We start from the raw sequence: 15,490 nt of genomic DNA, 5'->3' as shown, positions 1-15,490 counted from the left end.
CCGTAAATCTAGAGAGAGTGCATTGCATGGGTTCCAGAAGCGATGAGGAACACAGACCTTGGATGGTGCTGGTGAAGTTTCATTGGCACCCGCATAAGGCAGTGGTGCTGTGTCTACAAATCACGCAAGGAAAAGGTCCACTGTGATGGCGCAAGGCGCCAAGAGTTTTCTCCTATCTGCATGACAATAGTTGCACAGCACATCAAATTTCAATTGCAATATCCGGCCTCCTTGCAGATCCTGGCATCAAGCACTTGGATGCCTTACTCATCACCACAAGCTGCCTAGGACTGGCTGAACAACTGTGGTGACACTTGACTGGTTTCCTGGGTCTTTAGGGTCCAGATCTAAGGCTTACTGTATTTTTTACCCAGTGTTCTATCCACTAATAGGTTTATACCCACTGGTTTGAATGCTTAACAACTTTCATGTTATTCTATGTTTTGCAGTTTTGTTGCTATCGAATTTGTGTGACAGGGCTCCGCCGGTTAGGATTATATTATGAAGGAAGGGACTTCCTCTAACATCGGTGTGACTCTGTTATCCCAACTCTAGAGGGAGGAAGGATGGTTATATTCCTGTAGGTGAGGGTCAAGAGGGGAGTGTTTCAGTTGAAGAGCTGACGGGACCTTTTCTGGATGGGGATGGGGAGAAATATCTACACCAGAATATCAATGGGAGGTGTTGCTTATCCTTTCTTTCTTGAGTGGAGGAATAGCCTAGTGGTTAGTGCAGTGGACTTTGATCCTGGGGAACTGGGTTCAATTCCTACTGCAGTTCCTTCTGACTTTGGGCAAGTCGCTTAACCCTCTATTGCTCGAGGTACAAATAAGTATCTGTATATACTATGTAAACCACTTTGAATGTAGTTGCAAAAACCTCAGAAAGGTGGTATATTAAGTCCCATTCCATTTCCCTTTGGAACACCTTCTTCGCATTCTCAATGTAGATGCATAGATATCTGGAGTACAGATCTCGAAAACTTTGATAAAGTCAATTATAGGGATCGATATTCAAAGTAATTTAACAACCCGGAGAGTATCCTGGCCAGTTAAATTGCTCGTGCAGGACTATCCACGGATTGAATGGAACTTAGCCAGTTAGTACCACAGAATACCAATACTAACTGCTAAAGCCACTTAACCTCCTAAGTTAACTGCACAAATCAGACCACATAGAACTCAATCCTATCTTTGTCTGGTTTCACTTAGGTGGTTACATGCTGAATATTGCACTTAACTGCATATGGGATAACCGGCCACACACAACCGTACTGCTACTTCTATGGGTGGCGGTTAGGGATCCCCCAAAATGGCCACACAGCAAGTTCTTTACTTGCCGCACTACCATTTCCTGCAGAAAAGAAAGACTACCCTTTTACCAGCTGCGGTGAAAGGGAGCCTCAGCATGCATCAAAATCAGGCGCTGACGCCAACGCAGGCCCCCTTTTGCCTATACAAGTGGCAACTGGGATGATGTGATAAACTCTGGGTGGGCAAGAACAGGATTAGAACAGGGGAAACCAGAGTGCAGCTCCAGTAGTGCATCGCTGGAAGGAGGACAGTCTAAAGGGTCTGTGCCTGAGGGAGGTAGATTAGAATCAGAGGAGCTGATAACAGCCTTGGATTATTACCAGCTCCTTGGATGGGTATAGGATAGGAGATCTTATAAATGTGTAAATACTAAAGAAGTTTACTCAAAGTTTACTCAAAGGATGCAGTTGGAGGAAAATGTGGTTGGAGATTGTGGTATACAGTCCCGAATGGACCAAATAGATTCTACTGTACATATGGAGTTACACTGAAACTGTTTGGCTGCCGTTGCAGAAAGTTCAGTAAAGCTGAGTTGCATTAAATCAACGTCCTTGGAGTACCATGTGGGTTTTTTTATGGCAGTGGGAGTGAGGATGCTTGCTCCCTGGACTGCTAAAGTAGCGCTGAAAAGCCTTCACTTAATTTCCCAATCTCTGGATCTCTGTTCCGGATCATTTACCCACTCCCAAGCTCAAACTGAGACAGCTAAGCTGGACAGAGAGTACTGAGCGAGTGAGAGTGTAGCTTAGGTGAATAGAAAGATTATCCTTGCAACCCGGGCTGGTATGGAACGAGCCAAGCCCCTGGTTACACACACAAACGTATATATCTGGATAGAGAGCGAGAGAGAGATCAATTTTTAGTCATGAAGAATAAAAGTAGAATATCCAAATATCTGATTATTTTGATTATTATAGCTTCAAATGATAACAGGAAGTATTTTGAAGCTTGTCTTTCTTTCAGTTTTAAAGCTCTGTTCCACGATGTTAAGCCCATAATGCAAAAAGTGAAACCTAAATCTTAAGTGGTAATACAATCACAGAATGATGTGCCAAGTGAACTTTCAATATTAAAAAAGCAAAAATGAGGGTACTCATACAAAATTAAGACCGTTAATCATCCTCACTAGAAAAGACAAGGACATAGAAGGAAACAAATGCTCAGACGCGCACAGGGGGGACGAGATCTTATTAAAAACTGCAGCTGGAGGGAGATGAAAACGATCCCCATAAACCAAAAGAAGCAGATGAAAAGCACTGCAGTTTAACACACAGAATTCTATGGGATTAGGCTGATTTTCAAGGACAATTTGTCGTTCTGTAGATCCCCTTTTCTGAATGCACACTTGAGTTCTCTTGCCAAAACAGAACGGCTGACAACTTTCATTTATAATCCTCTACATTTGGAGAGGGTTTCAATTGCCATCAGCTTTTTCCCTCAATTATTTCCTCAAGCCGAGTAGTTCTTAGGTTTAATTTTCGTATCAACTTATCTTTGACTATGAAACGCAGCCTTGCTTATTTTTGAAGCTTTTAAAAAAATTTGTGTCTTTCTAATGGCTGTGGGAACTCAACTGTACACATGCCAATTTACAGCTGTTAATGTGCTCTAACATACATTTTTTTTTTCATAATAGCTCTGAGCCAAAACAAAAGACAGTGCCCAGGAGGTTTGAAAGATTATTTTTGAGGATGCTGCTGACAAAAACCGGACGATCACACTTCCAAATCCATAAACCGTATTCATACAATCTTACTTGTTAGAATACCTGTGAAGCCCCAGAAATTGGTAAGCTGCAGGGTATTAGGCTCACCCGGGAATGTCAGGATTTTGTTTAACTAAGGGAAGTGTGTGTGTGTGCATGTACATCGGTTCTTGGCTTCTATATCACCCCTTTCCCTCAATGTGGTATAAATATAATAATGTCACTGTACCATTGCCTATTGGTATAATTCATATTGATAGTGGAGGAGATTGGTAACAAGGCAAAATTTAATTAACTTTATTAATGTATCAATCTAGTGAGTTTGAATATCTTAGACGGTAGAGGAATGCAACTGTTTATGGTCCACAAACATAATGATATCCCCACAAATCAACAGCATGTCCAGGGCCAGATTTAAGATGTTGGCGCCCATAGACAGGACGGAAGGGTGAGGGCAGGGATCTTTCCTTAGCACTCACAGAGCGTAAGGGCCCACCCCCGGAGACTGGAAAGTAGAGGTGGGAGTGTAGGGCTACAGTGCCATGGTGGTGTATCTTTGAAGTGGCACCAATGGATGGAACTTAAAGCAAATGAAAGATGGCTCTTTTCTGGCCTGAGGGCTTGGCCCTTAAACAGTAGCTGCTCTAGGCAGTTGCCTATGATGCTTATGCCTAAATCCGGACCTGGTTATACTCAACATTTTTTCATTAGAAATGCATTCTTCATGTAGCTCTAACATCACATTTGAAGAAGGGGACCTATGTGGTTTTAGTAGGTCAAAAACTATAATATGTGTTTGTTGAATGAAAGGGCAATTCTATAAGGTGCACCAAGTTAGGCAGCAATAATAAAACTCACCCTCAACGTTCTGAAGACACTGACGTCAGTGAAGCCTAGCCACTGACGTCACTTCCTTCAAGACGGGTTCGAAGGGTTCGTGGTGGTGAAGCCACCGAAATCGCCAAGTCTCAGGGCCCCGCCCTCGTGTCAAACGTGATGACGTCAAGGGCAGAGCAATGGCGTTACACACCGAGGGTGGAGCAATGGCGTACGGTGTTCGGAGGTGCGGAGCAATGGCGTCAGAACGACGAAGGGGTTGGTAGGTAGGTAGGGAGGGAGGGAGAAGGGGGGGAGGTGTTGGGGAGGAAAACCTTGCTAGCGCCTGTTTCATTTGCTCCAGAAACGGACCTCTTTTACTAGTGTGGCAATAATACGCACATTTGTATAATAAGAGCATCAGTGTGCATGATTGGAGCCAGTACTTTGCGGTTACATCTGTAAGAGCCAGACATTATTCTATAAAATGTGAGCTTAAGTCCATCAAGGTCTCTTTTACCAGGCTGCAGCAAAAAGAGGACTTAGGGGTCCTTTTACTAAGTTGTAGTATAAGGGGGGCCTGCACTAGCGTCAGCGTGTGTTTTTGACGTGCGCTGAGGCCTCCTTTTACCGCAGTGGGTAAAAGGCTGTCTTTGTTTCCTGTAAAGGAAATGAATCACTTACTGTGCAGCCATTTAGGGGGAAGCATTTACCACCACCCCTTGATGTAGTGGTAAGGGCTCCACCGCAAACCCGGCGGTAACTGGTATTTATTAGGATTTATTTGCTGCCTTTTTGAAGGAATTCACTCAAGGCAGTGTACAATAAGAATAAATCAAACATGAGCAATAGACAATTACAGCAGTAAAAATATTCAAATAACAATACAAAGTATGGCATAGTTTACTACAGTAATACCTCGGTTTTCGTTGACTTCGGTTATCGTTGGTTTCGGTTTTCGTCGATTTTTTCTGCAAAAGATTTGTCTTGGATTTTGTCGGTTGCCTCGGATTTCGTCGGCGTACCCACGTGAACTCGCTGCTAATTTTGCGAAAACAAAGGGTGACCCACGCGTTCTCCTGCTCAGTGTGGCGCTGTTTCTTGTTGTGAAATAATTGCCTCAGTTTTCGTTGGTTTTGGATTTCGCCAATTGTTTTTGTACGGATTATCGACGAAAACCGAGGTATCAATGTACTTACAATGTCATAACAATACGTAATAGAACATTTTAATTGACAGTGAAGGGTATAAGCAAGGCTGGAACATATAGATAGGTAAGAGAGTAAGAGGAGTTAAGGTGACTAATTTAAAGAAAGTTGCACATAAGTTCAGAGAGATGGTTAACATATAGGGGCCCTTTTACTAAGCCATGTAGGTGCCAAGGAGGGACATTTTCGAAGCACTTAGACTTACAAAGTTTTATAGTAACCTATAGAACTTTGTAAGTCTAAGTGCTTTGAAAATGAGCCCCTAAGCGCGTCAATTTTGAACTACCGCACGGCTACCTCGTGGCACGGGCTGTAATTTCATTTTTTACATTCGTCCACTAAGCACACCGGAAAATATATTTTATTTTCCAGTGCACGGCACTAACCATGCGGTAATTGGCATTGTATGTGTGTAGACCATTACAGCCCGGTTAACGTGTGAGACCTCAACACTAGGTCAATGGGTGGCGGTAAAGTTTCAGGCCTAAAATGGACGCACGTCAATTTTAATTTTGCCACACATCCATTTTCGGCCCCCAAAAAAGGCCTTTTTTGCAGGTGCGCTGAAAAATGACCATGCGCACGTCCAATACACGCATCTACACCAGCGCAGGCCACTTTTCTGCGAACCTTAGTAAAAGGACCCCATAGATAGGTAAGAGAGTAAGAGGAGTTAGAAAATAAGGTGACTTATTGAGATGGTTAAATATTATCTCAGCTACAGTAGGAGTGGATAAACGTGTCCTGCTTCAGTACGTGCAGCCCGTTTCACTCCTTGTGTGTGTGTGAGTGAGACTAACAAGTTAGTTACTTCTTCCATTAAAGGCCTGGTTGAAGAGCCAAGATTTCACCTGCTCCCTGAAGAAGAGAAAGTCTTGAGTTAAGCGTAGCCTTTCAGGCAGTGCATTCCAGAGTGTGAGGGCTACTCCAAAGAAGGCTTGCTTGCGGGTATCACATCTTGTAATGTCTTTTGGAGAGAGTGTGGTTAGTGATAGTCCTTGGGAGGACCTTAGTGTTCTTGAAGGTGTGTAGAGGATCATCCTATTCATCAGGTACTCAGGGCCATTTCCTTTAAGGGCCTTGAGGATCAGATATAGAGTTTTAAATTTAGGCCTGTATTGTACTGGTAGCCAATGAAGTTTTTGCAAAAGTGGTGTGATAGAAAATATTTTTGCAGCACTGGAAATGGCGCACGATGGGGGTGGGAGCTACTGCTGGGCTCTTGCAGTAGCCCGGAAGTAGTTTCGCATTTTCTCGTGGCAAGCCTGTTGCCGCACACTGGACCCTTTAGTAAAAGGGTCCCTTAGTGTGCCCTTATGCGGGTCTTTCCTTTGCACTTTTACTGCAGCAGGAAAATGGCTGAATTTTTTTTCCCGTTTTCGCAATTATTGGTCATGTGCTAATTTTACCATTAGTATGCGGCCATTAACAAAGATTAGCATGTGAGCACTTACCAACACTGATTTTGTAGGTGGTAAGGGTTAACGTGTTAATCCTGTGCTAATCAGCACGCCAGGGCTGTGCCAACACAGTAAGCGAGGTAAGCATGGCAGGAGGGTGCCATCCTCTGGGGAGCGCCCCGCCATACCATGCTTACCTCGCCCTCTTCTCCCCAGATCCTTTTCCTTTTTTTTTGTTGTTTAAATTTACCTCTGTCCGGTGGCAGCGTAGCGTTAGTGAGGAGGCGGCAGCGTAGCGTTAGTGAGGAGGCGGTGCTCCCCTGCCCCTACGTGTCAGTCTTCCCTTCGCTCAGTTCCGCCTTCGTCTGACATCAGAAATGACATCAGAAGAAGGCGGGACACTGAGCGAAGGGAAGACTGACACAACGGGGCGGGGGAGCGCCGCCTCCCTCTCACTAACGCTACGCTGCCGCCGGACAGAGGTAAATTTAAACAAAAGGAAAAGGATCTGGGGAGAAGAGGGCAGGTAGTGTAGCGATCGTTTTCGGGGGGGGGGGCGGCCAACTGCAGGGGGGCGCCGGAGACCCTAGGCAAGGCCCTGCAGCTCGCAGTAATGTAGCTGCACTAACTGATCAGTGCAGAAATGACCATACTCGGCTCTCGACATGTCCCCTCTGTGGCACACATACACACACATGTGTGTGTGTATAAAAAATTAAATAAAAGTACATAGTAGACCAACATAAAATATATGAAACAATCATATAGTACAGCTAATTCTACAAAATAAACAAAATGGCTGAAACCCAACCCCCCCCTCTGAATAGTGGTTTACTTAGCCTAGTCCTCAGACCTCTAAAACTAGTCCTTACTAAACACAGGCCTCTAAAAATAACATCAATTTCAGTTACCATCTAAACAGAAAAAAACGTGCCCTCAGATCTCAAATATTTTCACAATGAATTTCACATTTTCAAATCTGCCACTGAAAATGCAGTGGCATCAGATACCATCCACTTTTTTTCTTTTTAACAGACAGAATCATAAGCACATGTATACTGGCACATTGTGGGACATATCCAGGTTAAATGGAAGGGGTAACTCATTACTAAAGTGTACAGTGATATTGCAAAAGCGTGCTTTGTATGGGAAACGGCACAACATGCCTAGAAACTTCCAAGGACACCAAATTTCAGGCATTTTACACTGTTTTTCATGTGTAAAACGCTTTTTGCAAAGCCGTTTCTCAAAGTACACTTTGCAGGAGGTAACCCTTCTCACAAAGTCCGCTGAAAGTTCATTTAAATATACAATTAATGAGCTGCAGTAATGCAAAATCACACAAAGCAACTCATTTTAATAAAAAAAATGGCTCTGTGGTCTCATGTTCACAAAAGCCTTGGCAGATATTGGTGATGGTAAACACGTTAGTCGTGTCTTTCATGGGCCTATATCCTAACACAACCTCTCTTTCAAATGCAGTACACGGTGCCTGAAAACAGACCTAGGCATCCTGTAACATATAACAGCTAAACGTTTGTCAGACAAATAAAGATGTCATTTCTACTACTTTTCTGATTTTCCATAAGAAATGTTATTTTTGGCAGGCCAACAAGTTAATCCCATTACAGTCATTAAAGTTATTGAATGAGAAGCTTCTCATTTGACTTTTGGCTAAGATCAAATGCAGGTATCTGTAGCGCAGTTAGACTGATGATTGAGTCAATTGAAAATCAAGAGCAGAGCACTGCAATTCATCCTTAAACTCTGTGTCCAGTGGCACCTGCTTACAGGTAATGCTGAGGCCTTCAAGTCTTCTTAGGCCATTTTTCTCTGGCTTGTTTCTATTTATTTCTCTCAGCTCTGCTAGCAGGCATTTACCTTGTGACATGGAAAGGTGACTTTCTGTGAGACAGTTATTAATGGGATGGCCAGCAGGAGGAAACTAAGTGATAGTACCTCTGTTTAACTCTCTGGTGAAACCACATTTAGAATACTGTCTGCAATACTGGAGCTCACACCTTTAAAAGGATAAAACCTGGCAGGGGTCTAGTGGTTAGAACAGCAGGTAAGAACCAGGGAAATAAGGGTTCAAATCCCGCTTCTCTTTGCAAACTTTGGGCAAATCACTTCACCTTCCCTTGTTGAAAACGCATGTACCTGAATTTAACTTGCCTCAAGTAGGTGGCAGGTGCAGCTTTGTCTTTGCTGGGCAGACTTGATGGACCATGTGGGACTTTATCTGCCATCATTTACTGTGTATTTGGAAAAGGCTAGTAATAAAATCCCAAGTTAAAATTCAAACCACATTTTTGTATCTGAGGGCAGATACAAAAATGGTGAATGGTCTTCATTGAAAAGAACCTTAGGATCGACTTAAAGATATAAATTTAAAGGTAGATAGCCAACCAGCAGTGGGGAGCATTTTATTTATTTATTTGTTGCACTTGTATCCCACATTTTCCCACCTATTTGCAGGGTCAATGCAGTGGCGTAGCCACAGGTGGGCTTGGGTGGGCCAGGGCCCACCCATTTATGGCTCAGGCCCACCCAACAGTAGCACATGTTTAGTGGTAACTGGTGGGAATCCCAAGCTCCGCCAGCTGAAGATTTTCCCCTGAAGGTAACGAAAACGCTACTCTCCATGACACCGGCACCTGCGCACGCTCAGTTTTCAGTGCATGCCTGCTGCCAAGGTGGAAAGAAGCGTTTTCCCACCAGCTGAGATACTTTTTTTATGGTGGGGGGGGGGGGGGGGGGGGGGGGGGGCAGAACACTTGGTGCCCACCCAATTCTTGCCTAGGCCCACCCAAAATGTGTTGTCTGGCTACGCCCCTGGCTCAATGTGGCTTACAATGTTCTGTCATGGCATTCGCCATTCCAGAGTAAAAGATACAATTGGCATTATATAAAGAACATGGATGACATAGTAGAATTAAGCAATCAGGTATAGAAAGATAACATTCAAATATCAGGTAAGTGGTGATGCATTACAGTTCCTATTATGGATCACTGTGGTATGCCTTGTTGAAGAGACAAGTCTTCAGTGATTTACGAAAATTGATTAGCTCGTAAATTGTTTTCAGGTCAAGTGGCAATGCATTCCACAGCTTCATGCTCATTTAGGAAAACCTGGACGCATGTGTAAATCTATTTTTAGACACTGCCAGTGTTATTCCCAGATATTCAAAGCAGTGCTATGACCGGGGGTACTGGCTTTGAATATCAAGTTTATGCAGTCAGCTATCTCATAAGTGGTAAGTGTGATTTTCAGCACTTAACTGCTTAAGAGGCCCTTTTATGAAGCAGCGGTAAGCCCAACGCGAATTTACCACTCGCTAAAAGAGAGGTACCGCCGGGCTACTGCAGCAGCCCAGTGGTAGTTCCCTCCCGCAGTGTGTGCCATTTCCGGCGCGCAGGAGCCCTTACCACCACCTCAATGGGTGGAGGTAAGTGCTGTTCCCTGAAATGGCCGCGCGGCAAGTGGTTCACTTGCCACACAGCCATTTCTTTAAGAAAAGAGAAAACTGCCTTTTACCTGCTGCAGTAAAAAGGGGGTCTCGGCGAGCATCAAAAACACGCGCCGATGACAGTGCAGGCCCCCTTTTGCCACAACTTCGTAAAAGGACCCCTGAGTGACACCGCTTAAAGGGGCCCTTTTATTAAGCTGCAGTAAACGTTAGCGGGCGATTGCCGTAACTTAAAAGGCCTTACCAAGGGACACGCTCAGGTGTCCTGCAGTAAATTTCCAATTTGCGCGTCACCCCCGCTAACAAATTTTAAAAATATTTTAATTGAGGGAGCGTGTCTTAGGGGGAAGCAAAGAAAGAGTGGGTAGTTCTGGGCTAATCAGTTAGTGCAGGATTACCACATGAGCCCTTACTGCCTACAAAATGGGTGGCAGTAACGGCTCATGTGATAAATTTTTTAAATGGCTCTGTGCTAATGGCGAAATGATTTTAGCACGTGAGAAAGATCCACGTAAGTGCATGGCTCGCAAAAGCCACATTCTACTGCAGTTTTGTAAAACAACCCCAAAGGTAGGACTGTGTTTACTGATGGTTAGCAGTTCATCAGCCAATTAATTTGCGTGTGTATCTCGGGACCGCACCCAAATTTGGGCCCGCAAATCTGGGCGCCATATATAGAATTTGTGGAATAACTTATACAACACTATTGTGTAAATATTCAGCTGGCGGCAGTCAGTGCTTTTTTTGGCTGCTGCTGGAGTTATGCCCAGATGTTCAATGCTATTCCATGGCTGGTTACCGACTCTTAGTATCCAGTTATGGGGCCCTTTTACGAAGCTGTGGCAAAAGGGGGCCTGTTTTTGATGCACGCTAAGGCTCCCTTTCACCGCAGCTGGTAAAGGGTAGTCTTTCTTTTCTGCAGGAAATGGTTGTGCGGCAAGTAAAGCACTTGCTGTGTGGCCATTTTGGGGGAGAACCCTAACCGCCACCCAGAGAAGTAGCAGTACAGGCTTCCATGCTAACTTGGCGGTAACTGTAGCGCTGGATATGATGGTGTGCCGGGGGGTTGGAAGTACCACCGAGATTTTATTTATTTATTTGTGGCATTTATACCCCGCTCTTTCCCGCTCAATAGCAGGTTCAATGCGGCTTACATAGTATGGTACAAAGTATCACAGAGATAATACAGGGATGGAAACAATGTATCAAAGAGATGACATAATTACTTAGATTAGGTTCAGTATGGTACGATGTGTCACAGAAATGATACAAAGTATAGATGTTGAAGTAGCCCGGTGATACTTCCTGTTTAGCGAGCAGTACGCCCATGTTGGGCTTACCGCCACTTTGTAGCCACTTAAGTGAAACCAGACAAAGACAGGATTGAGTTCTATGCGGTCTGATTTGTGCAGTTAACTTAGGAGGTTAAGCGGCTTTAGCAGTTAGTATTGGTATTCTGTGGTACTAACTGGCAATGTTCCACTCAATATTCAGTGGATAGTCCTTCACGAGCAATTTAACTGGCCCGGAGACTCTATGGGCTGTTAAATCACTTTGAATATCGATCCCTATAATTTTATATGCTTGTTTTAACAATTTAGGCATAAACATTCACAGAAGCTCTACGGCTGGTGTAACGGCTTCTGTGTAAATTATAGGGATGCATCTTATCTCTTAAGATAGTATTCTATAAAGGAAAGTAGGTACCTACTTTCCAATACAGAACAGGTGCCACAAAGGTGCCTAGAAATTGCCTAAACACAGGTGCACTTTTTATAGAATCGCCCTTTGCCATCTCGCACCAAAGGCAATTCCAAATCAGTGCACCTGTATTCAGACACCCGGAGAGTTGCATGAAGACTACCTTTGCTCAGTCCACCAAAAAGTACACAGAGAAGCTCATTTTCAAAGCTGATAGACTTACAAACAGGGGCGTAGCTGCTATGGGGCCACGGGGGCCTGGGCCCCCGTACATTTGGCCCTGGACCCCCCTGCCGACGCCCCTCTCAACCCCCCCAACGCCGTCTGTACCTTTGCTGGCAGGAGACCTAACCCCCGCCAGCCGAAGTCTTCTTCCTGTATTTGGTTTCTTCTGAGTCTGACGTCCTGCAGATTGCAAGGCTTCGTTCTGTTTCTGCGAGTCTGACGTCCTGCACATTGTACATGCAGCAGGACGTCAGACTCAGAAGAAACCAAATGCAGGAAGAAGACTTCAGCTGGCAGGGGTTGGGTTCCCCGCCAGCAAAGGTACAGATGGCAACGGATGGCGGGCGGGTCGAGGGGGGGGGGGGTCGGCGGCGCCGGGGGGTGCTAAAATGTGCCCCCTCACCTAGGCTCTGGCTCCCCCTACCGCTGAAGTCCAGATACGCCCCTGATTACAAAGGTTTTACGCAGTCTGATTTGGCTGCCTAACTTACCCCCCCCCCCCCCCCCCACTTACTGAGCCCACTTTAATCGGGCTGTGTCAGCATTGCTGCACGGCAGCTGCTAGCGTGGCTTAGTAAACAGGGGCGGTTAGGCAGGTAAGTGCTACATAGTGGTGCTGGTTCCATACCCAAAGCATATCTGGCTTTCACTTCAGCAGTGTGTGGTGATATTCAGTAGCACTAAAACCAGCCTAGAGCTGCTGAATATCAGTGGGCAGGCCCTGCACAAGCGATTTAACTGGCCAGGTTAAATCACTTTAAATATCGACTCCTTACAATTCCATAGAGGACAGGTGTGAAAGGGGAGCAATGATAGAGGCTTTTAAATAACTTCAAGGCATAAATGCACAGGAAGGCGTCTCTTTCAACAGAATGGAGGCTCGGAAACAGGGTGTCTTTGGATGAAGGTAAAAGGGAATACATTCCGGACTGGAGCAATCTAAGGAAAGGGTTCTTTACAGAAAAGGGGTGGGGGGTGGGGGTGGATTCGTGGAACAGCCTCCCAGTGGAGGCGGTGGGGACGAGAATAGTATCTGAATTCAAAAAAAGCAAGGAACCAGCACAAAGAAAAAGGATTTGGAGCTAAGCAGGTGGTACAGCTGGGCAGACCAGATAGGATTATGGTTCTTAAGCCATCAATTATTTATTTATTTAATGGGTTTGCTATAGCATCTTACTGAATAATATTCATTCAACATGTTTTTCAAAATCATAATAGACATTAATGATGAGAAATCAAGTATTACATCTTCCAAAATCAGCCCCCTTTTCAACTAACAGCTGAAAAGACATGTTCTTAGAAAAAGTTAACAGATGAAATTCATACCTCAGGCTCGATAGTAGTACTACAGCACTAAAAGCCTTTAAATGCCAAAATGCTTTCTTTTATTTGTCAAAATCCAAGACCACAAGCAAGTTCTTTTGTTGAGATCGCAATGGCCAGCTAGGGGTTTATGTTTCTATTTTTAATAAATGCATTGTAAAGCATTGCTTTTAGTAAGTCACCAGAGTAGTTGCAAATTGAAGGGTAAAGTGCTTCAGTTCTGTTATGAGTTCACTCACATCAGCCTGAGAACATGAGCAGCCCCATTTCAGACAGGTCATAGAAGTAGGAATTGAGACTTGCAAGTCAATGCAACTCAAGTTTCACCAATATTTAGAACAGAACCTGCGAACGTAGGGCCCTGTTTACAAAGATGCGCTAGCGTTTTTACTGCACGCTAACCGTGTAGACGCCCATAGGAATATTATGGTGCATCTACATGGTTAGTGCATGCTAATGCTTAGTGCGAGCTAAAAATGTTAGCATACCTATAGCGTGGCTTAGTAAATACACAAGAAATGGACGTTTACGTGCCGGATGCCTGTACTACAAACATCCAAATTTTTGAACAATAAACGTATTAAAAATTGCCAGGTTCAAAGCCAGCACATAACTGGCTACCATATATACTCGAACATAAACTCATCATATAAACTGAGATAACATTCTTCCCCTAAAAATGGGAGGGGGGGTTAATTTGAATATAAGCCAATGGTTTTTAATCTAGTACGGTAATCCTCTCTCTCCTTCCTTCCCTTCCTCACCCATGGCATTCGGCATTCCTGCTGTGGTGTTCTGCCGTGGCCAGCTCTGCTCCCAGCCCTCCAACTGGAAATACCAACTCCCTACTTGTAATAAGATCCCCCCCCTCCCTGTACCCACCGTAGGTGGTGAACTGGGGTGGGAGCAATCCTCCTACACTCCTGCCCATGCAGTCTCTGTAGTGAAAATGGCTGCTGCTGCGAGCTCCTGCAGCAATCTCATGAAACTGTCATGAGCTTGCGGCAATCTCACGAGACTGCCACTAACACTCATAGCAGCCATTTTCACTACAGAGACTGCGCGAGCAGGAGCATATGGGGATCACTCCTGCCCAAGCTCACTACTGGACCACCTGGGCTGTAAAACAGGCCCTGGGAGGGAGTCTACGATGAATCCAGAAGAGAGGGTGTTCTCTTTACAAGGAGGGAGTGAGCCTTTCTAGTTGGGGGGGGGGCTGGGGGCAAAGCCGGCCATCTCAGGGAATGGTGAGGCCACTATTCGAGTATATACGGTATATTTACGACCTTAGAAGCGTGACCGGTTATTATCCTGACACTGTTACAGTGACCAGTTTCTCTTGCTGGTTTATCATTTGGTGGGGGACAAAACTACTGGGGGATTAATGGCACAACCCCCTCTAATTCCTCCAGAGGGGTACTGCTCAAAAGTAGCTGTTTCCCAAATGCTAAACGTACTTGGTAGTAGGTGTGACTCCAGACATCCATCTTTTAGGACATAGATATTTAGTCCCCTTTGGAAATGGGGAATAAATGTCTCTGACCTTGCCACACTTTTGTCCTACTCAAGACATGCTCAGACCACTCCCCCTTTCCATTTGCACGTACTTGGGTTTGATATGTGCATATCCTAGCTTAAGCAAGTGCCGGGGTATGCACGTATCAAAGCGACTAGGCTTGTAAAATGAGTCTCAAGAACAAGTAGTGACTTGAATATTCTATAGCCCAACATACAAAACTAATTCTCAGTTTTACTGGGTGAGCTCTCTTTAATTCTAATGATTTATGCTGATGAATAAATAGGCTGCTATAAACTAAATTCCGATTGCTAGAAAAATACACTGATTGCAAGTTTCATTTGAATAAGCATTGCCTCACCTGTTGAACAGTCTAAGCCAGTCCAGTTGGGCTCACAGACACATACGCCACTGTCCAAAAGAAAACTGCCATGTCCGGAACATTGTTCTTGACACGCTGGTAGAGACGTCTCACAATTCATCCCTCCCCAGCTAGTGGAACAGTGACATTTTCCTTGAACACAGACTCCATGGCCGGAGCACATTGGGTCTAAACAGTCCTCTAAAATAGAGAAATACAACATGTATGATACAGAAACGGCGAGTTCAATGCTAAAACGAAGCTGATGAGTCAACTGAGTTCTAATTTGAATCATGGTTGCTGCAAGTTAAAGGGGCCCATTTACTAAGGAACTGTAGGCCTACCGCGGGCCTACAGCGTGCTAAAAGAGCACTAGCACAGGGCAGGTTAATCCCACACTGGTTTTCCAGTTGAGGAGGCGTGCCCATGGGCAGACAGTAGGTGCAGCTGCA

At 44.7% G+C, this 15,490-nt stretch overlaps 1 protein-coding gene across 1 annotated transcript in view; it reads right to left on the bottom strand.

Moving 5' to 3' along the window:
• The window catches only part of TENM1 (teneurin transmembrane protein 1), a 696,753-nt gene that overhangs the window by 352,037 nt on the left and 329,226 nt on the right, over positions 1 to 15,490 (bottom strand). Inside the window, exon 10 of the mRNA XM_030210273.1 lies at positions 15,039 to 15,239. Within this exon, the coding sequence (XP_030066133.1) occupies positions 15,039 to 15,239 (201 nt within the window). The remainder of the gene's footprint in view (positions 1 to 15,038; positions 15,240 to 15,490) is intronic.

The sequence above is a fragment of the Microcaecilia unicolor genome, chromosome 7 (assembly GCF_901765095.1).
Source record: "Microcaecilia unicolor chromosome 7, aMicUni1.1, whole genome shotgun sequence".
Classification (NCBI taxonomy): Eukaryota; Metazoa; Chordata; class Amphibia; order Gymnophiona; family Siphonopidae; genus Microcaecilia; species Microcaecilia unicolor.
Note: the sequence above shows the minus strand (reverse complement) of the source record. Positions and strands in the feature narration are given on the sequence as shown.